General features: G+C 50.9%; 1 protein-coding gene across 2 annotated transcripts in view; it reads right to left on the bottom strand.

The window, feature by feature from the left end:
• ABCC8 (ATP binding cassette subfamily C member 8) overlaps nucleotides 1-27,408 on the bottom strand; it is a 78,169-nt gene that overhangs the window by 13,168 nt on the left and 37,593 nt on the right. For both annotated transcript variants that reach the window (XM_045039037.1, XM_003993103.6), the window contains exons 11-26: nucleotides 23,230-23,270; nucleotides 21,945-22,090; nucleotides 20,143-20,248; nucleotides 19,866-19,982; nucleotides 19,406-19,481; nucleotides 18,649-18,754; nucleotides 10,453-10,485; nucleotides 8,670-8,705; nucleotides 7,868-7,966; nucleotides 6,707-6,791; nucleotides 5,917-5,997; nucleotides 3,899-4,036; nucleotides 2,316-2,441; nucleotides 1,318-1,417; nucleotides 842-1,083; nucleotides 584-750 (exon numbers count right to left, since the gene is read on the bottom strand). In XM_045039037.1, coding sequence (XP_044894972.1) covers nucleotides 584-750; nucleotides 842-1,083; nucleotides 1,318-1,417; nucleotides 2,316-2,441; nucleotides 3,899-4,036; nucleotides 5,917-5,997; nucleotides 6,707-6,791; nucleotides 7,868-7,966; nucleotides 8,670-8,705; nucleotides 10,453-10,485; nucleotides 18,649-18,754; nucleotides 19,406-19,481; nucleotides 19,866-19,982; nucleotides 20,143-20,248; nucleotides 21,945-22,090; nucleotides 23,230-23,270 — 1,699 coding nt within the window. The remainder of the gene's footprint in view (nucleotides 1-583; nucleotides 751-841; nucleotides 1,084-1,317; nucleotides 1,418-2,315; nucleotides 2,442-3,898; nucleotides 4,037-5,916; nucleotides 5,998-6,706; nucleotides 6,792-7,867; nucleotides 7,967-8,669; nucleotides 8,706-10,452; nucleotides 10,486-18,648; nucleotides 18,755-19,405; nucleotides 19,482-19,865; nucleotides 19,983-20,142; nucleotides 20,249-21,944; nucleotides 22,091-23,229; nucleotides 23,271-27,408) is intronic.

Here is a 27,408-nt window from a genome sequence, read left to right on the forward strand (position 1 = left end):
GTCTCCCCCTCTCTCTATCCCTCCCCTGCTCACGCTCTGTGTCTCTCTGTCTCTTAATAATAAATAAACGTTAAAAAAAATTTTAAAAAAGGACTGAGTCAGCCAGTCTACTGGGCAGTGACCACTTTAAACCTCTTTCCCACCAAGCAGACTTTGGGGTTTTTATCCAGCCCATCACAGGGGATGAAAACATGTTCCCATGTCCCCAGTGTCAGAACCTGCAGGTCGGCTGAGGGTATAGGGGGAGAGCTGAATCTGTGGGTGGAGATAGGCAGGTGACATCTGTCTAGGGAAGGGAACCTCATATCTATGCAGAGCCTGCAGACTCTCACTTTGAAGGGCTGTTGTGACAATTAGATGAGCTAATCATATAAAGTGCCTAGCACCAGGTGTGGCTGAATAAATGCTGGTTTTCCTCTGCTTTCTGCTCTGAGGAAGGCACTTTTACACACACTGTCTCCTTGAGTCGCCCCCAGCAGCCTGTGACAGAGGTTGCATATCCCCAGTTAATAGATGGGAGAACTGAAGCCAGGAGAACAGCGACTTGCCCACAGCCCCAGCATGGTTGGGGGGAGCAGGGTACCTCATGGGAGCCAGGATGATCCGGTTCAGCAGGCTGCGGTGCAACCTTTTGGCCACCTTCAGCCCGGTCCATTCTACGGTGACAGATGTGACAAGGCACAGCACAATGCCCAGGCTGCAGAGCACCGTGAACACCATGGCATAGACAGTCTGGTCGAGGGAGCACTCCTGGGCCGGGCAGAGAATGAGGCGGGGTCCCGGGGGTGTCCATGGCTCAGCCCTCTCCCCCCAGCCCGTGCCCTGGGGCTGCCGGCCACACCTGGCTGAGGGAGCAGTTCCTGGCTGCTGGGCTCAGGGTCAGGGCACTGTCGGTCCACTTGGCCAGCCAGTAGTCAATGGCCACCAAGACCATGTGCTTGAGCAGCTGGGAGAAGACCAGCAGCGACAGGAGCAGGATGCCGGCGGATGACAGATACTTGGCACAGGCTCGCCACGGGATCTTGGCACGCTGGTGCAGCACTGAAGACAGGTTGTCCTCCTCCTCACTCTCAGCTGCCTCCTCTGCAGGCCACAAGAACCCACCCTGTGGCTTCACATTTCACATCCCTCTGAGGGCGAACCGGTGGGAGGGGGGCATGTTATCCCCACTTACAGATGGGAAAACTGAGGCACACCAAGGGAGAGGGATTTGATGAAGGTCACACTATCTCACCACCCCAGAACCCCAAACCCTAGTCTCCCCACGGTCAGTCAGACCTCAGGCCAGGATTTCATTCCCAGTCCCACTGTCTGTACCTTCCTCCTCTTCCTCATCTTGCAGGAGGCCGTCTCTTGAGGACATGGCCCGGGGCAGACCCTGAGGTGGCTCAGTGGCTTTTCTCTCCACGACAGTCTCCTGAAAGACAGGTGGGGCCTGGCCAATGTCCTCAGAATGTGCGGAGGGAAAAGGGAGGGAGGGGGACAGCCACCCCTGGCTGTGACCAGTGTCAGGTTTCCAGGTTGCCCCACCTGGGGGAGGGTCCAGATGGACATGAGTCTTGGCAGAATTTACTCCTCCTGTTTATCAGCTTAAAATACCCCGATATTCCTGTGGGAGACCATCTCTCCCCTATTCTTAGTCTCCGTGACTCAGGTGGGCTGATCATTCTCCCTGGCTCTATGGGTGGGCATGAGACCCAGGACTGGCCAATCTCACACTCCACATCCTGGCCACAGTGATTTATTCAGGGTGGGCACATGACCAAAGTGGACAAAGGAGAGTCAGTTCAGGGACTTCTGCTGAACTGTTGTGGAAGAGGCACTCTCAAATTGGCAGAGGTGTGGAGCTGGGAGAATGTAAGCCTACGGCTGCTGATCGCTCTCTCTGCTGCCACAAGAATAGAGCCAGTCTGAGGGGAGCAGAGCCAAGGAGGGAGAGAAACAGGTTCCTGATGACATTCTTTAACTACCTGGATCCAGCTTCACCTGAAGCCGACACTTTTTAGTTTCATGAGGCGAACAATCCTTAACTCCTCCCTCTTTTTCTTTGCTTAGCCAGTTTGAGTTGATTCTCTGAAGCTTTATAACTACATGGTTTCTGATTATTTGAAGATAAGTGGAAGGTGTCCACCTGATTCTGCCTTGGGTAGCTGGCACAGGTACTGGCTCTCCTCGGGCAGGAGGAAGTTCATGCTCAGCTCCCACATCTGTCCTTTGGGGGGTTTCCTAGGCCCCCCAAATGGCCTTTATATGTTCAGATTGTACCAGAACCTTCTCCTCAGAGGGTGGCTGCCTGGCCCTTAGGACATACTCACCTTCTCCAGCTCTTGGTCCTGCCGGTTCATGAGGGTCTTCCAGTGCTCAAAGAGCTGGCACTCAGACCTCTGGAAGTCCTTGAGCGTGCCCTCCCTCTGGATGGTGCCGTCCTTCATTGCAATGATCTGGAAAGGAAGACACAGACCCAGCCCAGGGGCTGAATAGAAAAGGGGAGTGGCGGTCACACCCCTACCTTGCTAAGGAGTCTGAGATGGACATGTACACACCCTCTCCCCCACCTCAACTGGCCACTGGCTTTCCCACTGCAGTGAGCTGGTAGTGATAACCTATCCCCACCAACACACTCCCAAGCTTGAGAGATTGGTACTTCTGGGGGGTAATTCTCAGTGGTTGCCCCATGGTTGCTAAGAGGGTTTGCAGAACAAATTAGCTCCTGGTCCAGGTGTCTGATTCCTTGCAAGGATTCCATCCGTGGCTGCCGTTTACCCACAGTTAACAGCCAATTGCACGCTACCTTTAGCTCCTCCTAATGGCAGGTCTGGTGGGTTCCACCGGGGGTTGACAAAGCACCTATTGGTCTAAGTGTGTGTGGCCATGCCTCTTTAAAATCAATAAAACTGATTTCATTTGAAACACTCAATGTTTCACACCCATGGACACTCCGCATTAATTCAGAAACCCACCTCTGTTCTCTTACCCCTACCGAGCCCATGCTGGGGTGTAGGGAGCGATGCCTGGGAGTCCTGTTCACTGACACTTCAAGGGACCAGGCATGTCTGTGACAGCCTTCTTTGGACTAAAGATTGTCCTGAACTGCCTTGCCACGGTCACCCTGGAAACTCAGACACAGACCTTCTGCACCTGTTTTAATAGTTTTTTTTTTTTTAATCTGGATTTTTTTTTTTCTTTTGTCATAGTAGAGGATTTCACCACATGCAGAAGGAAGACCTAGGGCCATATAGCACAGGCCTGAAGCTCAAGGACACCCTTAATTTTCAGGGGCAAATTTTGCCTCAGGAGTCAGGCAAGGTCCAGATTTTAAAAGTCACATGATTTCCACCTTAAATGTTAAATGCTTTCCAATTAATTAAAAAGTAACTGTTATCTACAGATTGAGGAGTATGGAAATGTGGTCAATGTGGGGTTTCACCAAGTCGCATTCTAATATTGAAGCTTCTGCGACTACTTGTATTGTTGGTTTCCATATTTCCGTCTGATTCTGACTTGAATCCGTCCGACCTTCTGTGGGTCAGAGGGTGGACGGGCAGATGGCTTTTCCATCCAAATAGGCAGTCCCAAGGCCAGGGGGATGAGTCATCAACCCGGGCCATAAACAGAGGATAGGAATCGAGTGTCTGCTTCTTTACGAGACTTCTTGGTGCCAGCCTTGCATGTACCACAGGGGCCCCAGGTGAGGATGGAATGTCTGCAGCTGTAGGTGATGTGAAACCCTTGGCCTGTGCAGGGTCTACCCAGCCTGCAGGAAGCCATTCAGTGTGGATCTCTTCTGCTTTGTGGCCCTCAGCAATGGCTACTGAGACACTGAGTGACTCCTTTGAAGATGTTCTACTGCTTCTGCCCCCTCAGCCCTCCACAGCTTGATCTCCTTGTGGCCTCTCACCCAGTCTGCATGTGGCAGGTACTGTAGCTTGTGGGTCACTAGGACCACTGTCCTCTTGTCATCCTGGAGCAGCTCAAGGATCCCGGCCTGCATCAGGTGGTCACTCAGATGGACATCCAGAGCTGAGAAGGGGTCATCCTGGGCAGAGGGGAGAAGGTGGGGGCAAATGTGGGCAGAGGGGGTAACAGTGAGTATAAAAACCATCAGAGTTGTACCAACTCTGGTCTAGGGACTGACACTAGTTAGCTGAATGTCCTTGGATAATATACTTCACCTCTCTGGGCTTTAGATGCCTCATCTTAAAATGAGGCAGTTATGAGTTATATGGCTCTCAATTTAATCACATACACTTCCTGACTCTTGAACATTCAATAGCTCCCCACTGCCTACCAAGTCTGAATTCCTTAGCACGGTGATCTAGGCCCGTTGTTACTTGCTCAGTCTGTCTTTCTGATCTCACTTGTCTGTCCTGTCCAATCTCCTTGTACTCCAGGATTCCAGAGAACTTGCCATTCCAGGTTTTTACCTATGCTGTTTCCTCTGCCGGAAGCACCATTTTGTCTCTTGTCTGCCTGGTGAACTCCTACTCATCCTTCAGTGCTCCATCCTAGCTCTTCCTGTGTCCTCTCTTGATTCCATGCCTAATCCTCCCTCCTCTCAATTCCAGTTGTGATAACTATTTGTCCGCTCCTGTGAGGACCCCAGGAACTGATACCCCTTGTGCCTGTGCCAGGTACAGAGTAGGAGCTTAATACACATTTGCTGAAATAATCTAAAATATCCACTTGACTTCTTTCTAACAAGGTTGTTTAAAGCTCATATAAGATCATGAATAAGCTAGGGGCACCTGGGTGGCTCAGTCGGGTAAGCGACCGACTTTGGGTCAGGTCATGATCTCACCGCTCGTGAGTTCAAGCCCTGTGTTGGGCTCTGTGTTGACAGCTCAGAGCCTAGATCCTGCTTCGGATTCTGTGTCTCCTCCTCTCTGCCCCTTCCCTGATTGTGTGCTCTCTCTAGCTCTTTCTCAAAAATAAACATTAAAAAAAAAAAGATCATGAATAAGCTAGTACTTTGTAAAGTGCTATGTTGGATGGTAACAAAGACTATGAACCTTTACATTTTGAAGTGTGTTTATTGGAGAGCTTTTACGTGTGTTGGGAACAGGGGGAGCGCATAAAGCCGGATCAGAGACCTGGTTCCTTCTTCTGACTCCCTACCCAAATGGCCTTCCTCTTTCCTTCTGTTTACCTGACTCACTCTCCCAGAAAGCTCTCCCTGATTATTCTAGCCCTCATAGTTGTCTCCCTGGACAAGCCTCCTCCTAGACTGTGTTGCACAGTTTGGCTTTCAACTGGGCTGTGGCTCTTGAGTGTGGGTGAGCTCTATCTCCTAGTCAGATTCTAAATCTTTGAGGCCAAGGCCTGGCCCTCAGAATTCTTCAGTATCAACTAAGGCACCTCACACAGAACTTGGCATGAAATAGGGCAGGCACAGCTAATTAGTTTATCTCACGTTTGATTGTTAGTGACTACTCGGAGTGGGGTGGTGGCAAGGATTCTGAGGCCAGGTTAAGTTTCTGTGGGAAACTTATCTAGTTAATGTGGGGTTTCACAGAACTGCATTCATTGATGATACTGAATTTTCTATTACCCCTGCTGTGATCAATTAGCAATGTCTGCTCGGAACACGGGATTGGAAGTGACAGCATACTTTCCATGTATCTGCCGTTATTGTAGTGGGGCTAAGTGTTGATAGGTTAAGGCTGTCCTACAGGGAGGCAGCCTGTAATTACTACTTGTCTTCCCTCATGGCTACTGCAGAGTTCCATGTGAAGTCCACAGTGGGTCATTTGCACCACCCTTGCCTCAGTTTCCCCATCAATGATTAAGTAATATCTCTGGCAGGAGAGGCTTACTCCTGGAAAGGGAGCTTGTTGGGTGGTGTTGTGTGGGTTTGTGTACAGGCGGTGAGCCAGGGAGGCAGCCAGAGACAAGGGAGATACCAGCTAATGCACTCACCAAGAAGACAACGTTGGTGTGCTGGTACAGGGCTCGGGCCACACTGATTCGCTGGCGTTGACCACCAGATAGGTTGATGCCCTGTGACCAAAGGAGAGGAAACGTTATGCTTTCATAGCCCTTCAGGAAAGACCGTCCTGGCCCTTACTTGCCTGTGAGCTCTTTGGGATAGCGGCCTGGCTCTACCTGTCGCTTTGTCCCTCCTCACCTTGAAGAGAGGAGGAACTTATACATATTTACTGAATGTATTCAGAGGTGGGGAGCATGATCCCCATGACTCTGAAGATTCATCAAGTAGGTGTTAGAGACCATCTGACCAGTGACAACCAAGACAGAGGAAGTAGGGATTTCAATCATACATGAGGAGGGCTATCATGGGAGAATCCTATTTGTCTAAGCTTATGGAGGAGGGGTCCCATCTGGAGAGTGTACCTGAAGGACATGTACCCTAGGCCTAGGACATGTACCCTCGTCATGTACCCTAGGACATGACATGTGCCCTAGGCCTAGCACAGTGTCATGTGGGCCCCGAGTATAGACGTGGGGCATGAATAAATCTCCAGCCTAGGGAGGCACTAAGCTGCAAAGCTTTCAAGGACAACCAGCAGCCCAAGGTTCAAGATCATTTTGTCCCCACTGCAGGCAGCTTTTCCACCTTTACCCTCTCTTATTTTCCAGTCACCTCCTCTCCCTGAGAATGAGCTCAGAGCATGCTGCTGGTGATAGGTGGGGATCAGGGAAGCTTGAGGGCCCCAGCCTTGGAAAAACCCCCATAGAAGCTGCTACTAACCCGTTCCCCAATCTGAGTCTGGTCTCCATGGGGCAGGATGTCGATGTCCGGCTGCAGGGAGCAGGCTTCGATGACCATTTTGTACCTGGAGTGGTTGGGGGTGGGGACGGACACAGCTGATCGGCCTGGCCAGAGCTGGGCCTGAGCACTGACAGAGAATCATTAGCTTCCCGGCAGCTGTGCTCAGGGTGAGCATTGGCTTTAATGGCCTTCTGCTGGGTGCAAGCAAACACCATGTGAGCTTGAAAAGAGCTGAGGGCAGCACCTCACAGAGTCTTGGGGCCAGTTAAATATTTGAAGGATGAAATTGGATAGTAGTAAATATGTCACGTAAATGACAAGAGGGGGCCCATGGCTCTTGTGCAGTGGGAGAAGCTCCAGCCAGAGCCCACACTTGGGGCACTGCCAGGAAAAATCACTGCTGGTTGGTTTAGGCAGTAATGATGATGGCTGATCAAATATTTGCCCAGCCTGCTCCTCTCATACTTCCCTGGTCAGCTCTTAGCTGGTGCCAGCCAGGGTGCATGGAGGCATCAGAGTGTCCTGGTGACATGTAATTGGGTGTCAGGCAGCCTTGGATTTGAGACCCATTTCTGTCACTTACTCGTTGGGTGGCCTCGGGCAGGTTACCTAACCTTTCTGAGCCTTGGGGGTGATAATGATAGTAGCTGCCTACTGGGGTTGTTATGAGCATTAGGGGAAATCAAGCATATAAAGAGCGTGACGCTGCACCTCGCACCTAAGAGCTCAATAGATGGTAGCAATTGTTATCATTGGAGGGAAAATAATACATCAGTTGCAGAGCGAGGGTAGGGAATAATGGAAAGCTGGGTCAGTCTTGCCATTAGCCTCAAGAGAAGGCCATCGGGGCTTCCACACAACATCCCTCCCCCCGCACGCTCCCCTCCTGCCTTGCCTTCATACATACAGGAGTTGGATTGCCCTGATGCCCAGGCACATCTGGATCATTTCCAGATGGGCCATATGGAACAGGCTGGGATTCAGATAAGCGTCTTGGAGAGCAGGATGGCTGGTTGTGGGTGATCGATGGAGGGGCAGGGCAGCTGGCTAGGGCTTGGGCACTGGGGAGGGCTGGCTAATGCTGCCCTTGACCAATTTCTCCCCGCCCCCGCAGCCCACCTCCCACCAAGAGGCTTCTACCGTTGTTTGTTGAAGGGACTCTCAAAGGTGATATTCTCCTCCACAGTGGCATTTAGCAGCCATGGTTTCTGAGAAGCATACGCCACGGGGCCTCTCTTCCTGGAACAAAGCAGGCAGGAGTAGGGGAGGCATTCTTGGGGGCTCATTCTCAGAGGCAGTTGTCAAGCAGATGGTATAGACTGGGGAGGGGCACTTGGCAGAAGCCAGCTTCGTGTGGCCCCTGGTGGCCTCTCTTTCCCCAGGGCCAGAGGCAGGCTTGGGTGCCCGGGTCTTAGCAGATGGGGTGTGGGGGTGGGGAACAGGACCTCAACCCTGCCCTGCCCTGCATACAGCCTGTCCCACCCCTGCAGTCTATTCTTCCTGAGTCTCTACCCAGAGCTGGGAGGAGCCTGAAGTGTGACCAAACCAAGTAAACACTTGACCCCTAATTTCCTTCTTCCCTGAGTGGCCTTCAAATCACTTGATTTTGATGTTAGCAGATAACTCTCCAAGTGGAACTTTTTAAAAAAGCAGAACCAAGGAAACCACATGTAGTGTGATACAGGTTTTGAAGACCAAAAAAAAAAAAGGGGGGGGGTATGACCACCAGATAAAAGTGATCTGATGTGAAGGGAGCCGCTTGATGCACAGAAGCAGCAGTGGCTTCTGAACCATCTGATGGAGCACAGAGCCCTCCTAGGCCTCTTCCCTACAGCAGAGCTGGGACGTGTGGGGCTGCCCTCAAGAGTTCTATGGCTCCCTTGGGCCTGAGAGCCCCTCTGAGGAAGTCTGCCCACGGGGCAGGTGCTCCAGGTCACAGTACCTCACATCCGAATCGGCCACCGTCTCCCGCTCTGGGCTGCAGCAGGGAAGAAAAGACACAGTTTCAGGGCTCACGTGTGTGGACCAACTTCTTCACAGACCTTTGAACTCCCTCAAACCCGGCATGAGTGTGCCTGTTTGCCCCTGTGACCAGGGGAGCAGCCCTGCACGGAGGGATGTAGAGTGGGGAGCGGCCATCCTGGGGGAGCCTCCTCTGCCCGACACTGTGTAGCGTCCCCAGTGTGTGTGTGGGGAGGGTGTGCGGAGGGCCCCAGGCCCCAGTTGAGAGGGAGAATGAGGGAAAGGCAGCATTGGTGTAATCTTGTGTGTTGGGGGGAATTCTGTGTCAGAGGACTATGAAGGCCAACATGTGGCTCCTCCAGACCCAGCCTCTGCATCGGGGCTCAAATGCACAGACTTGGGTCTCAGGCAGACATGGCTGCAAAAACAGCCGAGGCCGGGAGGGCTGTCTGGCAGAGCCAGTCCAGGCCCACAGCTTGTGCGTGGGAACCTAAGGCCCATGGAACTCTCGGGGTGGCAGCCAGAGGGCCGAGAAGGGCTCCAGGCATGAATTGAAGCCTCATGTGGCCCTGTCAGAAGACAAGAGTGGAATCTGGGGTATCTGCTGGGAGAGATGTGTCAGCTGCAGTGACCGCATGCCCTGGATGGCCGGGAACAGCTCTAGTGTCAGCTATTCTGTACCGCTGTTCTCATCCACACAGTCATACTTGTCACATACCATGAGCTCTGCCTTTTGGCTCAAGAACCCTGGTTACTATGGCGAGAGAGGCTGGGCCTGTCATCACACCCCGGCACTTAGGGACAAGGTGGGAGAAAGGGCAAAGAAAACATGGGGAAGTGAAACATTCTGGTATTAGAGGGAAGGCCAGTAATTATGAAACTACTTAGGGGTATTTACAAAGTTGAGTCACCCTTCCCAGCCCTGACTTCATACCACCTCCAGTGTGTTTTGAATGTTCTTGGGAGATGTGAGGTTCGGGAAGGTTTTCAGTGTCTCAGAGCCTCATTAATCTAGTTCACTTGGATTTTTTAGACTGAACACTGAACATAAAGCAATAAGGCCAAATTTCCTGTCTGGCCTGGGGAAGATCTACCTTGTCTCTTACAGCCCTGTTTCTCAACTTTTTTTTCAGGATCATCCCCTAGGGACTTTTTATACACATCCCCCCCTCCCTCAATTGTCCTTTCCTTAGTGTATTTCTTTTCCAAATCAGTGGTTTTTAGTATACTCACAAGGTTGTACAGCCATCACCACTAATTCCACAACATTTTTATCACCCCCCCCAATAAATCCTGTACCATTAGCAGTTACTCCCTTTCTTCTTTCCCACCAACCCATGGCAAGCAGTAAACTACTTTTTGACTATGCACCATGATTAATTGATTGATTGATTGCCCAGTGTGGGGCTTGAACTCAACCTTGAGATCAAGACTTGTGCACTCCACTGACTGAGCCCTGAGCCAGCCAGGTGCCCCACCCACCATGAAGTTTTTAAACCACAGATATATTGTATATCTGTTTATATATTATAAGGCCCTTTGAAGAGCCACAGACTGGAACATCTAAGTTTTTTTTTTCTCTAAGAACCAGATTTTGCCGTCTTTGAGAAAGCATGCCTTGTTATAAGGCTCTGTGCTGATGAAATCATGTAGGCTGCGCACCTTGCCGTCCACACTCAGTATCCCAACCCCACAAGCCCTCCCAGCCCCCCAGCCCCTTCCCTTCGTTGGGACCCACTTCCAACCCAGTTCCAAGGCTATACCTGGGGTCCTCTCCCGTCTCATCAGGAAGGCTGCTGGGGTACAAATGGGAAAAATCAACACCAGTTACTTCTCACTCCATTGCCTTTCTCTCCATCACAAAGGTCTTTGGAGAGAGAGATCCTCACAATCCCCACCCCTCCCACCCCTCCCCAGTGTCCCCAAGTGGCTTCCTTAGGGACACAAACCTCTCTTCTCAATCACTGCCCCTCCCACAGCACCTAGATGAGCACCTCCAAATAGCAAGAGCTAAATCTGTGCCCCTGACTCAGAGTAGCGGTGAGGCTGGCTGGGTGTCACGATGGTTTAACACGGGGGAAAACTAAAGCTCAGGGAGGGAAAGTGACTTTGCCAAGGTCAGAATCATTTTATAAACTGTAGATTGGAACCCAATCATTGGGTCTAAAGTAAAGTGAACTGTGACTGCACTTAAAAAAAAAAAGTGTGCCCAGCATGTGGTTAACATGTGTATTTTCTTGGGATTTTTCCCCCCTTATCTATCAATGCATGAATGTAGTGGACTGTGATGTAGAGTGGATTATAGTAAAAAAAATTATGAAAAGCACTGAGTGAGGCGACCTGAATTTTGTGGCCAACTTTGCCAGCACTCTTTTCTGTTCCAGACTACCACTCAACCTTCCACAAGTAGCCCTCTGCCAATAAAGTGTGTGCTTCTGACATGCACATTTGGGGAAAAAGAATCCACTCTGTTTTCGTACAGATCTGACTTTAGGCATACTAAAACCAGCTAACATTTGTTGAACTTTCATAAGCACTGTGATAAGTATCGTAATAGTATCATCTTTCTTAAAGCTTAAAATAATCATACGAAAGAGGTTTACTTTGACTGTCTCCACTTTACAAAGAAAGTGAGGGTCAGAAAGGCTAAGTAACTTGCCCAAAGCCACACAGCCAGCAAATAGCAGAGAAAATAGATTTATCTGACTCTAAAGCTTTATGCTCTTAATGACCACATTACACCACTCCACTGTGATTTGTCAGGAATACCGGGATGGAAAAAAACAGGCAGCAAGGAACCTGATGAATTCCTTTCTGTCCCTTGATGAGGAGCAGAACTGAGAGGAGATCCTGATGGATACGTGGTTACAGGTCCCCTCAGATTCTGTTCGCTGATCTTTGTGGTCTCATTTCGTTCTCTCAACCCAACAAACCTAACCTTGGGTTTCCCAACCATCAGATTGCTGGACTTTCTGGACAGCTGGTAACATGAGACAGATAAAAAAACCAAAGCTTACAAATGCCAACTCTGCGGCCGAGGCCCAGATAAGCTTATCTCTGGAGTCTTCCTGCCTTGATTGCTTCCAGAGTTGCAAAGACTGTTATTTATCTGGAAGAAAGTGCATCTGTGGCCTCCCTGTGGACCCCAGTGCCCGGTCCTAACTCATTTTGTATCATTGTCTGGGTTGCTCAATTAGCCCTCATAATGGACTACCTTACTCTCTAATCAGCTCCTGTGTAAGTCTTTTATCCCCAGTGGGATTTTAAGGCAGGAAGAGCATCTTTTCCAACCCCTACATTGCTTAGCACATGACAGACCTGTAATAAAGGGAGGCTGTTAACTGACATCTTAATCATTTGGGAAGAAGGGAGGGAGGGAGACTAGCACTCAGTGGGGGCTGTCCTCATGCCAGGCACAGTGTGAAGTTGTTTGTATTTGCCATGTCATCCGCAGGACTATACTTTAAAGAGGTGTTACTGTCCCCTTTTTACAGATGGGAAAACAGCCTCAGAGTTTGCATAATGCGCCCAATGTTACAGTTAGGAAGGGAGAAAGCTGGGGTGTGGATCCAGGTTCATCTCTACCTTTTTACAGTGTAGCCCCAGCCTCCCTAGAACGAACCTCCCCAAGGCTTTGTGTGTAGATGTTTCCATCTGAAAAGTACAAAATGGTACATGTGGCGTGCACTTTCTCTCATTGATTACTGGGGTCTTAAATGTGTGGGGGTCATTCCATCCCTCCTCTGCCTGTACCTTTGAAACCAGGCACTGAGCTGAAAGGACAATTCTCCCCAGTTCTCCAACCCCATGTCCTTCCCTCCAACCAGCTAGGTGCTGGGCAGGTGTGTGCACACCAAGCTGAAATCAAGGCACAGAGCCCGCCCTCATAGGGCTCATATTCTGGTAGAGGGAATCAGACAGGTACAGAAGTCAGAAAGTCACGAGGGCCAGAAAAAGAAATAGGAGCAAGAAAGTATTATATAAATTTTGGGGAAAAGGACCCACAAACACATATGCAAATGCTTAGAAAGAAGATTGGGAACTTCTAGGTAATGGGATATTAGGTGGTTTTTGCCTTCTTTATACTTGTGTATCTTTTCTAATTTATGGAAAATCTTCTGGAATTGGAGAACAAGGTAAATTTTAAAATATAGTTTGGAGGAGAAGAAATGTGAGAAAGTGAGGAAAGGCTCCAAGAAGTCAGAGGTGAGCAGAACTCTCAAGGGTGGGGGAGGGGATGACAGAGTGCAGACAGAAGGAGGGAATTCTAGGTGGGAGGAGGAGGCAGGAACTGCGGGCAGGCAGTGCAGAGAACTGGAAAAAAAATATGGGCTCCAAAGTTCATATCTGAGGAGCCTCTCTACTCACTGGTTGTGAAATCTTCTGCAAGTCCCTTTCCTTAGGGGAGCCTCTGTTTCCTTGTGTATAAAATTGGGGTCATGGCACAAACCTCAGTGACACTGGGAGAACATATTATAAAAACAGCTCACAGCCGGTTGGAGGGAAGGACGTGGGGTTGGAGACCTGGAGGGATCATCCTTGGTCCCAGAGATGCACACAGAGGAGAAATTGAACAGCTCACCACTCGTTTAAGACACCAGCAACCAATAAAAAGGGAAGAAGTGGGAAGGGGTTGGAAGAGGAAATTAGAATTTGGGGTCCCCATGGTCCCTTCATCTTTCCCCTGACAGGCCTGTAGCTGTCTTGAAACGTTACCTTTTACCACAGAGCCCTTTCCAATTAATGTCATTGGGTCCTAATGCCGAGTCTCTGAGAGAGGAAAGGGTTTTTCTCATTGTCCGGATGAGGAAACTAAAACTCAGAGAGGTAAAATAACCTGCCCAAGGCCACACAGCAAGTGAGTGGCAGACTCAGGACTACAAAAAAGACCAAGTCTGGCTCATCACCTCCATGCAGGGCCCCTTGTCTTGCCTGCTTACCATACTGCCACACCTGCCTCCTCCAGGAAACCTGGGGTTACCTGAGCACCTTACCTCTATTCCCCAAAGGCTTCAAGATCTACATGGGCAGATTGGACCACAGGGTAGTCATGAAAGGAGACTGTTTCTCATCTCCTGGGGGAATCAAGGGTCTCAGGAAGCAGCCTTCATACCAACCACCACAAGGCGACAGCATTCTGAGGCTGGCCCAGGGCAAGCAAGGCCCAGGCCTCCTGAGTGGGCACAAACAGAAATAATAAATGGTTCAAACGGAAGCTTCAGCAGGTGGTGAGAGCAGAGGCAACAGGGAGCTCCGGGGAGGCTGATTTGTAGTTGCTCATCAGGAAGTGGAACCCTCTTCCCTACCCCAGTGCTTTCTCTGGGGCCCTGCTTCTTGCTGGCTCCCTGGGGACATTTAAAATCATTCTACTGTGGTCATTAATGGCCCTATTCCTCATTTCTAGGGAAAGAATTTCACTTGAGTGTATCTACTAATATTAGCTTTTCATAAAAACGTTTTCTTCTTAGATATTAAGGAGAGAGTTTGCAAATTCCCGGGTTGATAGTGCATTGAAGCAGAGAGCCAGGCACTGGTGGGTGACTGTTACTAAAGTGGATGTTTGGGAACCACGTGGTTCTCCCTGAGACCAGGGGCTGGGGGCTGATGTGCCGGATATGCCCAGGGCTGCTGCAGTAAATCTCAGAATGCAGGACCTCACCCGATGGACCCTGTACGCCCACACCAGGGCTCTGTCTGCATGCCTCTGTCCACCTGGCACTGGTGAGCTCCCCGGGGGTAGGTCTTCTCCTTTGTAACTTGCACAGAGAAGTTCACAAAAGGCACATGCTTTGCTGGCCACTTAGAGTACAACACGGAATTCTTCAGTCCTGTCCTCAAGGAGCTCAGTGTCATGGGAGAGACAGGCACACCAGCAGGTAATCATAATGCATTGTGAGACATGCGCTAATAGGATTCCTACTTCCCTTTTTTGCTGTTGTTTTTGTTTTCAAATTTTTATTTAAGTTCTAGTTAGTTACCATACAGTGCAATATTGGTTCCAGGAGGAGAATTTAGTGATCCTCACTTACATACAACACCCAGCGATCACCATTAACAAGCACTCCTTAATACCCATCACTCATCTAGCCCATCCCCCACCCACCTCCATCCATCAACCCTCAGTTTGTTCTCTAAGAGTCTCTTATAGTTTGTTTCTCTCTCCCCCTCCCCCCCACCATATACTCATTTGTTTTCTTAAATTCCACATCTGAGTGGGGATTCCCATTTTCCAAATGTTGGTGGGGAACTGGGTGGTGGAATTCTGAGTCAGGAGAACAGCCTGGGTCTAGGTATGTGGTGGGAGGGAGATGTAAAGACACATTTATGATGGCAGTCTCTTGGATGTCATAAATTGTTCCAGGTTGTGTGTTCATTTAACAAATGAATGCATTTAGCAAAGGCACTGTGGATACAGAGAGACAAATAAGATATGGTTTCTGTGCCCAAGGAGGTCACTGCCATCTCTCCTGGGCGACAGGCTGGAGTGCAATTCAAGAGCAACAGGGGGATTTAGAACCTGGCCTAGAAGTACATTTTCAAACAATAATATTTATAATAATATTTATAGGGCACTTACTACATGCTAGGTTAAGCCTCACATCAACCCCATGGGAATAAGGGAAAACTGGTATAGAAAGGTCATGGAATTTCCCAAAACACAGAGCCCAGACTTGAACTCATGAAGCCTGCCTCCAGAGCTTTTTGCTTTTATCTGCCTAGCCATATTTCTCATTTGTTCATTGAAAGGACAAATGAATGGCTATAGAAACCAATCTCTCCAGAGCATTCTCCGTTTTGCCCTTCCTAATCCCCCAGGTCCCTGACTTGTGCCTCCTGAACTCCTTCTGGCTGCCTGGTCACCCGGCCTTGGCCGTGGCGTGGATGAAAACATCAGAGCGGCCTGGCATCGCCCTGGCCTCTGGCTGCAGACAGACAGACTTGTGGGAGAGGCTGCCAGGTTAAACGCTATTTTGCTCATTATTTTGCTCTTGGCTCACTTTGCAAGTGCATCACCCCCATGCAGACCTGGGCCCAGGGTCTGAGGCATGGAGCTCCTGTGTGTAAGAAAAGGGTCCCTCAACACACAGCCCCCACACTTAACCAACACATTGCCCAGGAGAGCTGAGCCGGACAGAACTTGTACATGTCCAGGATTTTGAGAGGCACACGGCAGATGAAGACAACTGAGTCATGTCTGTCCAGACTCCTCCCAGCCACCATAATGAGCTCCTAACTGGTCTCCCTTTCTCCAGTACCCCTCCCCCCCCCCTTTCTTTTATCACCAGCATAATTCTTCTACAGCCTTCAGGCTATATCTTACTTCCTGGACCTGGTATATAGGGGTGTCTGACCTGAGCCCAGCCCACCTCTTTAGTCTTGTCTTCTGCCACTGCGCCCCCCCCCCCCCCCCCCCCCCCCAGTGCTCCAGGTACCAGAACCATGTTCTTTCACATCAGCAAGCCTTTGCCCATGGCGATACCCCTGCCTGGAATACCTTCCTCTCCTACCCCTGCCTTTTCCATCTGATGAAACCACACTCATCCTTCAAGGCTCAAACACCACATCCACATGACCCTTCTCTCCTTGGCCACAGAGGCCCATGTTGTTCCTCTATGCTTGATCATATGGCACTGATCTCCTTCCCCTCCCATAAAAGCAGGGGCCATGTCTTAATCATCTTTGCATTTCTGTCGCTGTGCCCAGTGTCTGGCACCCAGCAGATGTTCAGTAAACAGGGGATGAGTGAATACATCAAGGTGGAGAGATTGGAGCCCGAGTGGAGTTGTGAACAAAGACTCACAACTTCCGAGGGTTGGCTGCAGGCTACCGGGATGTGCTTCGCTATGCTTGAGAGGGAAGCCGCACCGTGGAGGAGGGCAAAATGGAGAAGTGAGAACCTCTTCATCATCACTCCTACCCCTAGACTTGAACTGAGCCGGGAGGTGGCGCCATGAGGACAGAGCTGTGAGCACCTGGGTGGTGGCTCCACTGAGAAGGTAGGTGTCATGGCCGTAGGGACTGCTGGCCTTTGGACTGTCAGGCCAATTATTTCTTCACATGCTCTTGAACCCCTTCTCTCTCAGCACTCAGTGGAAAGCCCATGTGCTTGAGCACCTAGGTGCAAATCCCACTTCTGCCGTTTGAGAGCTGGGTGGTCTTGGGTAAAACTTGCTTCACCTCAATCTCCTTATCAACTGTTAAGTGGGGTGAATGATGCCTACCTCACAGAGCTTGGTGAAGACTGACTGAGACAATGAAGTAAATAAAGTGCCTTGCACGGTGCCTGGCACATAAGAGCTGCTTAATGTTAGCTGTTCTAGAAAGGCCCCTTGTATCCCTTGGGCTAGGGCAGAGGTTTCCAAAGACAGAGGTGGCAGCAGTCAGACCCTGAGGGTTGGCCAAGCTTGGAGAAGAGGTGGGGGCCAAGGCAGGGCAGGGCTGCACCTCTGCCAAGCGTGCCTAGCGCTTCTGCAGAGGACAGACAGGTGTTGATGCTGGTGTGGGGACACCTGAGCATGGGGGCTGGGGGAAGAGCTAAAGAAAGTGGGGCAACGGGACCAGACCCAGCGGGGGATTGACTCATGCTGAGTGGGACACAGACCCAGGAAACCAGGGCAACCCCAATGTCTGGGTTCTGTAATCCCATCTTCCCTTCACAAAGACACACTGTCAGCCAATAGGCAAGGGCTCCTCCCTTCAGAGCCCTAAGGGCCAATTGGTACAAGAGGCTGACAAAGTGACCTCAAACCCCAATGCCTGGCCTTGCCAGTCAGGCTGTGTTGAGAACTCCCCCAATAAGATGGGGAATGGAGGCAGAGACCCCTCTGCCCCAAACACACCACAATCCCTGGTGGAATTAAGATTCCAGAGACAGAGGTCACAGGAACAAATCCCAAAGGGTTTGTCTACCAGTCTATGGCATCACTGAGGAGGGAAACTTGCCATCGGATGCACCAGTCAGGGACATTGCGGAAAATGTCCTGCAAATGGAGGTGCACACAGGTATTCAGACACACTGGGCCCAAGGTCTTTCTGCACTCAGGCTTATGAAAAACGTGGCCTCTTGAATGCCACTTCCCCCTAGAAATGGCTGTGGGGAAAGCCTGTCCTCTGCTGAATCGGCTGCAAACTTTATCCCTGAATGTGCTCTACAAACCTCTCAGGCCCCCCTTGCCCTCAGCTACTGGGGGACGGGGGGGCACTGGGGGAGAGCTCCAAGCCAGGCCCCGCCCAGGTTTCTGTATACCTTTCCCACCCTCTTCATTTCTCAGCTCTTCCTTTCTTCCTTTTTAAAAAGCTTCTATTTTCTATGTATCTTTTATCAACTAGTTTCAAGTGCTTTTTGGAAGTAGGTGGCTATAAATAATAGATCCATGGTTGACTCAGCCTGGGGTTCTGGCTCTTTAATTAAGATAGTGATCTTTGTCCAGAAACCCACGTTTGTCTGGGTTATCTCTGGCTCCTCAAAACACCCACTGAATGGTCTATGTCGGCTTTGCTGATGACCAGGCCGGAAACCAATGTTTGTGTTCCAGTTCCCCCCACAGGGACGCAGTGCAGGTGAGTGAGCATGGGATTTAGAGTCAAGCAGAATTGAGTTAGAGTTCCAGCTCAGCCGATGAGTAGCTGAGTGAATTAGGGCAAATAGTTGAACCCTCATCTATAAAACAAGGACTGTTCACAGTCCTTACCTTGCTGGTTGTCATAAAAACTAAATGAAATAATGAGTGCAGAGGACTTACCAAAGTACTCAGCACATAGTAAGGGTTGAATAAGTACTACAGATGTTGACAAGAATAACAATTAACAGCATTCATTGAGTACTCACTGAACACACAGCAAGTGCTCAATATGGGCATGACACGTCCTTAACTGAGAAGGATGGCTGAAAGTAAGGCTGCCCGCCTGCCCACTGTTAGCTCTCCCCACTAGCTGAGCCCTGAGGGTGCATTTAGTACCTGTTCCAGAAGACGGCCCCTGAAATCTTCTGCATCTCTCCTAGGGTGGCTAGGAGGAGTGAGGACTTGCCACAGCCCACCTGCCCCACGATCATGGTCAGCTGGCCTGCAGGGAGGGCGGGGGGCAAATGGGACTAGGGCACCAGGGAGTCTGAATGACTATCACCCAGAAAGACAGACAGATACATGCAACGCTGGGACCCCCATTTGCTTTCCTCCTACCTAGACTCTCCCTTTGAGCCTTCCCTTCTGGAACTCTAGATCCTTCTTCTCACTCCCCAGTGTGGGCCCAACTCTTCATGGTCCCAACAAAGGCCACTTTGGGTCCCATCTCCATCCCACCTCCATGCTCTGCTCATGCTGCTGTCTTTGCCAGAATACCCACCCTGCCTCATGGCCTGAGGGACCCTGCTCATTCTCAGGAGCCCCACCTCTTTCATGGCACATGCCCTGGCTACTGGGGACTGCTCTTCTTTCTGTGAAGCACCCGTATGTCTGCAGCAGGTGGGCTGGACATCAAGGTCCTGCTGTCTTGTCCTGTCCTTGCTGCCGACTCCCACCAGCATGGGTAGCCCACCTCTCTCTAGTGTTCATACCCCAGAGTACCCACCGAGAGTGAGCATTGAGCTGGTGCTCAATACATGCAGATTTTTCTTCTTCTCTCTCTGTCATTCAGTGGGACATGGGGAGGGGGCACGTCAGCTATGACTCTGAGGGGCACTTCCAGACCATGCTAGAGACATGAGCCGGGCCGTACCTCGTGGGATGCGGATGGTGATGTTGGACAGTGTGGGGATTCCATCAGGAGTCCATGTGAAGAAGCCTCCAATGATCTTCATTGGTGGTAGCCCACAGCCCGGAAAAGAATAGAAAGGCAGCTGGGTTCTCAGTGTGAATGGTCTCTTGCCTCCCCTCCCGCCCTGAAAGCTAGAAACCCTGATTTCAGTCCCTGGATCACTTCTAGGGCAGGGGAGTGGGGGAATGGCCTTCTCCTGCTGACCCCTGCCTGAATCACCCTCTCTGAGATGACAGTCACAGGGTCCCACATTCAATGGAGAAGGAGAACTTGTCCCTGGTTTTGGGACTGCTATGGACCCTCCAGGCAGGCAGGGTGACCTCCAGAGCAGAGGACTCAGCATATAGGTCTCTGATGCTAAGCTCCCGCCTGGAGATGGTGCTGGGGGGCCAGATGTGGGGGTGCAGGTTCTAGGACTCACCTGGACGCAGTAGCTGTCAGCATCCCCATCTGCACTCGGAACCAGCCTCTGCAGTGGGGCCGTGAAGCCCCGACAGTCCTCCCGGGCTGGATGCTTGCGGTTCACAACCTTAAGGGGCTGGGAATGGTCAGGAGGAGGTGAGGGCCCACAGGGCTGGAAGCTGTGCAGGGAAGGGAGTCCCCCCTCCTATGACGAGAAGCTGAGGCAGGACACAGCAGGGCACAGGCTACAGGCACTAGAGAAAAACACTGGTGGCAAGGGGAAGCCGGGCACTCACCACTGCCTGGTACTTGTTGGTTTGGCCCTGGGGCGCAGGCTCCCGGGGAGCACACTGCTCCTCGCGGATCTCTGCACTGGACAGGAACTCGCTCAGCTTTTGCACACTGCAAAGGAAGCATAGAGACACCTCTCACCCTTGCCAGGGGCAGAGGGAAGGGGAGAGAGAGGAGGGTGCAGCCTGAGAGAGTGGCTCTGAGAAGGTTCTGGGTCCTGCGGTATTGTCCCCACAAAGCTGACACTGGAGGGAGACAGATCAGTGGGCATCCATGGTGGGCAGCTGATGTTATCAGTCAGCTAGACTGGATTAGGGTCTGGGTTAGGGTAAGATTGGTTAGTTTTAGGGGTAGTTAAATGTTAAAGCTGGTTCATTGGTGTAGGGCTTTATCCATTACTGTTAGAGTTAAGGTTGGTCAGTGTTCAGTTTAGTTAGGGTTGGGATTGGTTATTAATAATAGCTAGTATTTATTGAGCACATACTATATGCCAGACACTGTGTTTAATGCTTTATAAGCATATAATTAAATCCTGCTGGGGAAGGTGTTATTAATCCCAATTCAAGGAGGAGAAGGCCTCAGCTACCCTGGTGACAGTGGTATTAGGAGTGTCTGCATATGGAAATGCTTCTGGGTCAGCACAAGGGAATTCCAACAGCTGCAGCATCCTTGGACCTGTGGTTTCTATACAGAATCACAGAGCTGGGCTGGGGTGGGGGTGGGGGTAGAAAGGTGATCATTAGAAGTCACAATGCCATGGCCAATTAAACTGAATCAGCACAGCCAAGCCTGGAAATAGGAGCTAATCTTCTTCCAGCCCTGGTTTAACTACTCCCTGGTTATATACTCCTTTGACCACAATTCTGCTGAGTTATGCCCCCTTCCATCCTTGAACCCTGGCCAGAGCTTCCTTGTGTGAGTTGTTCCTTCCATCAGCAACTTTGTTCCAACAGCGATTTCCCCTTGCCAGCTTGTCTAGGACATGCTAGGGTCTCATGAGACCAGGGTGCCACTTTTCTCAAGGTTGAAGGGGCTTGGGTACTGTCTGGTCCCATTGGTGATGGGAAAGGACATAGCTGGCTCTCCCCAGAGGCATGCCAAGACCTAGCCTTCAAGGAGCTATTTCAGTGGTCCAAGGAGATCTTCACTCCAGGTATGGAACTCCCCAGCCAAAACCTCAACGCTCTACCCTTGGGTTTTCACTCCCAAGAGGGTGATGTCTCTGGGAGAGTGGCCACAGGGCTCTAGAGCTCAGACGTAGGGGCCTCCCAGAGCTGCAGGCTAAGGGGGGGACAGGACATGCAGGCACTTAGGGAGAGCTGCTTTACTGACCAGGGTCAGGAAGGCTCTGGGACCCGTGGAAAGAAGAGGGGATGTTCAGCCTGAGGAAGACAAAGATTCAGTGGATACCTTCTGAAATCCGAGGAGCTGGAGGAACAGTGCTCATTCTGGGTGGCTCTGGAGGGTGGAACTAGTACCAATGGGCAGAATTTATGAGAAGATGCCAATTTTGGCTCAACATTGAATTTTTTTCTTTTTTTATAGAGTTGTCTTGCAGGTGCCATTGAGTTTCCTCTCCTTGGAGGTATGTAAGCCAGTTAGGTAATCCCTTCTCAGGCATGGCATGGAGGGGAGCCACACACGGCTATGTCCCTCAGGCCAACTATGACCGCCTTCAGCGAGGCCCAGATCAACGGGGAAGCATGACTTTGGACCAAACAGCTGTAGTTGTAGGGGTCACTGGAGCAAGCCCTGGGGCCACCACACGAGCTGCCTGTCCAGTGTCCTTGCTGGACCCTCTTCTCACCTGACTAGAGCTTTGACTGTCGACCGGACCACGCTGGACAGCAGGAACAGTGGTGTGACCAGGATGTGGAATAGCGAGAGGGAGGCGAAGGCCACCGAGGGCGAGAAGTCGGCCTCCTTGAAGAAGCTGACGTGGCCCACGAAGGTCTGTGGATAGAAGGACAAGCGAGGTATGTGACTCAGAGCATGGCCCTCTCCCATACTGGCAGCACTCGGCCCCTGGGCTGGAACAGGGGACCCAAGGAGAGCTTTCTGTTAGAGACACCTTCATCATCTTCAATCACCTCCTGGAAACGTCTCCAGCAAGCTCAGTACTTCACGCTGGAGGGCTGGGCTGCTGCACCCTGTCCTGCCCCCTCCTTGCCAGGAATGACCAGAGGGAAGCCCTCAGCTTAGGTCAGCTCTGCCCCCTCAGACAGCAGTCCTCAGTCAGGGAAAATGTGGGCATGATCATTCCCAAACCACCTCCTCTCTGCCCTCGGCTACCTGGCTGGCTCAGCAGCCTCTGTGACCCAGGCTTCCCCAAGGAGCCAGGCCAGAACCAGCCCAATAAATCATGTCAAAAGTGAATTCCCAAGTGTGTCTGACGGCTGTAAATTCGCCACAGCTCAGGGACACCGGCCCCCAGGGGAAAAAAAATGCATCTTTTTAAAGAACTGTGGCCGCCACAGATGCCAGGGATGGGAGCCCTGGGCAGTAGTGGGGGCTCGGCCTTTCTGGAGGGGTCTACTTCGGGCCCCCACTGCTGGGCTCACGCACAGCTTTGGTCAAAATCGCTTTAGGAAACCTCCACTGCAACATTTAATGATGTGGAGAATTATTCGTGTTCTTAAACTTTAAAAAGCAGGTTACAAAACTGCATGTGCGACACAATCCTATTTTTGTAAAAATGTCACATTATGTGCCTTAAAAAGAGACTGGAAAGAAACACGTTAAAGATGTTGCCAGTGGGACTGTGGGTGATTTAATTTCCCAACATGTCTGCAATAAACACGTCTTTACTTTTATAATTAAAAAGTTTGATAGCTCTTTTTAAAAGAAAGTGAGATTTCTTTAAAGACGAAGCCGCAGGTCTTCTGGGCCCAGAGGCAGAGGTCCCGGTCTGCCTGGGGTCGGTGGGCACTGCTGGGCATTACAGGCTTTCAATCTATTGCCCTATTTCCAGCCCCACCGCTGAGTGCATCCTCCGAAGGCCTTGTGCAGAGAGGCCAAACCCTGGGCCGCCTCTCACTGCAAACACCCTCTGCCACCCACCGCATCCGGAGCTGGAGAAGGGATCCACTTACAATGAGGACAGCTGCAATGGGGATGGCCGTGTTCATGAAAACTGTGGAGGAAGCACAAGGGAAGTTTAGTGGGAGGGATGAGAGAGCTAAAAATGAAGCTGCCCAGGATGGTCCGGAAGCAGTGCAGCCCATGGGGTCCCTTCTCCAGCCACCAGGGTGGAGCTGGGCAGAGTAGGGGCAGAACTCTAGCCTTGCGGTCCCTCCAGCTCCTTACCCTGCTTCCCTTAAGACTCTTGCCCCATGTGTCTGAGACCTGAGCCTTTAGACAAAAGCTTACATGCTTTTATTCTGCTCCAGGTGGTCAGCGGGAAGGAAGTCCCGTGAGAAGTGGTGAGAGAAGAGATTGGAGCATTGGCTGCCCTTGGCCAACTGTGAGGTCAGCTTCATGTGTTCCTGGGGGGCACTAGGTGGCTACCCCTTGCTCTGCCTTTGGTCCAGCCAGGTTCTCTCTGAGGCTTAGAGGATTCCTCATCTCTCATGGCTCTTGGGAAGGATTTCAAACTCATTCACATTGAGGTATTAGTAACTAAGGACAGCTTAAAAGAGGGTCTCCCTAGGCTCTAAGGCTTAGAGTCCCTGCCTAGGTGGGGCAGGTGGTTTGCTGCAACAGAGGTCCCCTCCTTGTTCTGTTTAAAGTGTGGCCCTCGGACCCTTCATAGGGATCCCAGAGAGCAAAGGGAGCTGGACTTCAAGTCAGAGAAGGGTGGAGTCCCTGACCTTGGGCAGGTCATTTACCTTTCCCATTCCTTGGTTTCTTTACCCGATTTTTGTAAATGTGTACTTGTTCACACCCTCTGGATTCCTCCAAATAAGAGGGGATAATGTAAGGAACAGCTCTGTGAACCTGGATGCTGCCTGAATGTCAGACCTCACAGGCTACTAGCTTAGCTCTGCTCCACAGGTCATGCTCCTCTAGCCCAAGGGGTGAGATGCTGGAGAGAGCCCTAACCCTGGGCCTAAACTTCCAGAGAGCAGCCTTCCTGGAATAAGAGATGACTATCTTAGCTGCCACCTTCCCATCTCCTCCTCCTTCCTTCCAGGAGCCTCTTCCAGACCAGCCCAGAAAAGAGTCTGGTTGTATAATTAGCCAAATTAAAGCAGAAGGAGCCAGGAGCCAGAACAGCCTGCTGTGCACATGGCCCCTATCTAATGAATGGCAAAGGTTCTGGAGACACTGAAGAATTACAAATGGTCAACACCATTCCAAGAAGCAGACTATCCACTTATTCCAAGAATCCTGTATGTACCAGCTAGTACATGCACAGTGTATGCTGGAGATGTGGAACCCCAAGTGGGTGGGAGAATATGGCCTCTGCCCCCAGGGGGGTCCTTGTCTGAGGAAGGGGGCAGAGCTATGCTCTCAGGAAACCCCTATTAAGATGGGGAGAGAGGGAGCATGCCCCGGGGAGTTCCCCAGCAGACAGGAAAGACATTGGGCCCATTTTGGGCGAATTCCTAATCTGATGAGGGAAACGGCCCCAGGCATTGGAGAGCTCCCAATCTCATAGAGGAGACACAGCTGGCCTTGGGGCTACTGCTAGTCTCTCTGGTCACAAGGCTTTTTACCAATACCAATATCATACCTGACCTTTAGCCACCCTTCCTGAAGAAGGCGCCATGGTCTCCAGGTACCCTGCACAGTGCTACAGCTCTCTCTGTGTCTCTGGCAGGGGGGCACTTTAAACACAGTTTTCCTACAGTATAAGGAACCCAGATCAGGGATGTAGGACATAGCACAGCCATCGTGGGCTGTGAAGAGGGAGGGGGAGGAGGACACCAGTAGGCCTGGGCCCTTGACCATCACCAACCATATAGCTCTGAACACTGGAGTAGCCACGTCCATCCCCTCCAGGACCAGTTATTCCAGAAAGCTCCTTTAGGGCAGGAGCCTCCTTCGGTTTCTCTCTTTCCCATCTCCATCAATTACCAGACAGGAGGGGTACAAGCTAGAAAAGGCACCTGTGCACCACCCTTGGGCCCCCTCCCACACCTCTGGGGCTCAACTCCCAGCTCTAGAATAGGCTCGAAGTTAGGTTGCAAATTGGCTCAACTGTGCTTAGAAAGCAATCTGGTGCTTCGTAGCTAGAGCCCCGCAGAAGTTCAGACCTTCTGATCCTGTAATCTCTCTCCTGGGAATTTATCTTGAAAAATCACTTAACAGAAGCACGAAGCTCTCAGCAAGATGGTGTTAGCTGCAGCGCTATCTGTCACAACAAAACCACAACCACAGCCGTAAACCACCCAAAATGAAATAAACTGGCAACATCCAACAGGAGTGGCTGTTTCAGTAAAGTGGTACATCGACTCTGGGGGAGATTTTGCAGTCAGAAATGTGTGATAATGGGTATTTTGTTCTGCATGTTTTCTCTGGTCGTGATTTTTAAAATTTATTTTTTCCCTATTTTATTGTCTTTATTCTTGTAGCTGCCTGAAGTCCTTTGAGGAACGAGACAAGCTATAAATAAATTTGAAAATGAGTATTCCAATGCTGATGCAGCACCATGGAGAATGTATATGACATAATTAATTTCTGTCCTGTTCTGTTGTTGTACGGAGATGTTAGCCAGTGAAAATGTAATTTGCCACTTCCCTCATCCCCTCCTGGAAGGACAGCCTTTGTTCAGGGAGCTCTGGGTGCCATACAGGGTGGCAGATGGATGAAGGGAATCACTAGCTGCTTGTCTTCAAGGCCACTCTGAAGACCACCCCCCTGGGCCCTGGGGTGGACATGGCTGGCACTGGGGATGTCAGTGTCTGAGACTAAGGAGCCTGGGATGCCGCAGGCGCTGGGAGGTCTCTGAGCTCAGCAGACACTCCTGTACCCTAGTGAGGGTAGGGGGAAGGGAGCAGGGTGTCCCAGCTGTCACAAGTTGAAGACCAGAGGCCCTGCACCCATCTTCTTGAACCACATAAGGCCCTGTAAGACATTAAAGGTGGTGGAGGGGTGGGAAATATGACCGAAAGTTCATTTCTCTCCAACTTTGGCATGGGGTGGGCTGACTCATCTTGATTTGATCCGGACAGGGGCGGGGTGGTGCGGGGACAAGAACATGATGGTGCTCGAATCTTGAGTGCTAGGGAGCCAGAAGTACTGTGAAATAATTCTAAGCGAAAGTAGAAGAGTAGAAAATCATGTGTGAGTGTGGCACTGTTATGGAAAAGTTTAGCTGCGTGTAGGCAGGCCTGACATGCCACCTTCGAAAGTAAAAGTCTTTCTGTAATGGTGTAGACATATGGGTAGGTGTCGTTTTAACACCCTCCTCTCCAACTATCCTTTAAGAAGTATTCCTCCAAAGGGGCGCCTCGGTGGCTCAGTTGGTTAAGCGTTGAACCCTTGATTTCGGCTCAGGTCGTGATCTCACGGTTCCTGAGTTCAAGCCCCGCATCGGGGTCTGTGCTGAGAGCACAGAGCCTGCTTGGGATTCTCTCTCTCCCTCTCTCTCTCTCTCTGCCCCTCCCCTGCTTGCACACACTCTCTCTGTCTCTCAAAATAACTAAAAATGTAAAAAAGGAAGTATTCCTTCAAAACTTATTTTTTGCGGATCTCCTCTGTCCGCAAAAGGTGTTTGTGCTGGGTTCTGGGGGTAGAGCAGTGAATAGCTGTGCCACTTTTCATACCCCCTCCTCCCCAAACAAAGCAAACAACAAATCAACCAAAACCAAAGCAGGGCTCAGATCAGCTGCTCCCCATGGCTTTGCTCAAGGAATGCTGCCCGGCCTTGTGGGTGCCAGCCTGCACCGCAATACCAGGAGCTTTTTATTTCCACAGCTTTGATAAATATTTCAGGAGCCATGTGTCTGGAGGCACAGCCAGCCATTTGTGCCTCTGGTTAACTTCATCTTTGTCTCCACGGAGGGCGGGGGAGCAGCTGTGGGCTCACAGCCAGGCCTCAATGCAGGTTGCACCTGCCAGAGGGGGAGGCGTATTTTGAGGTGCACAGGGCTATTTCCCATTCAGTGGGATAGTCAGTCTGAAGTCTACAGAGGGGAGGGAAAGGTGGCTCAGCTGCTGGCAGTGGAGGAAGTGTGGCAGGAGACCCCGTAGCCACACCGATTCTGCCCCTTCATAGATGCACCTGCCTGGCTCTCCCTCAGCCACCTCTCTGCCCAAGCAGGCCAGGATATGCATCGGCTGCCCCAGCTAGTGGGAGGAGGGGCAGATACTGAAGAAGAAATTCA

Source organism: Felis catus, chromosome D1 (genome assembly GCF_018350175.1).
Source record: "Felis catus isolate Fca126 chromosome D1, F.catus_Fca126_mat1.0, whole genome shotgun sequence".
In the NCBI taxonomy this organism is placed as follows: Eukaryota; Metazoa; Chordata; class Mammalia; order Carnivora; family Felidae; genus Felis; species Felis catus.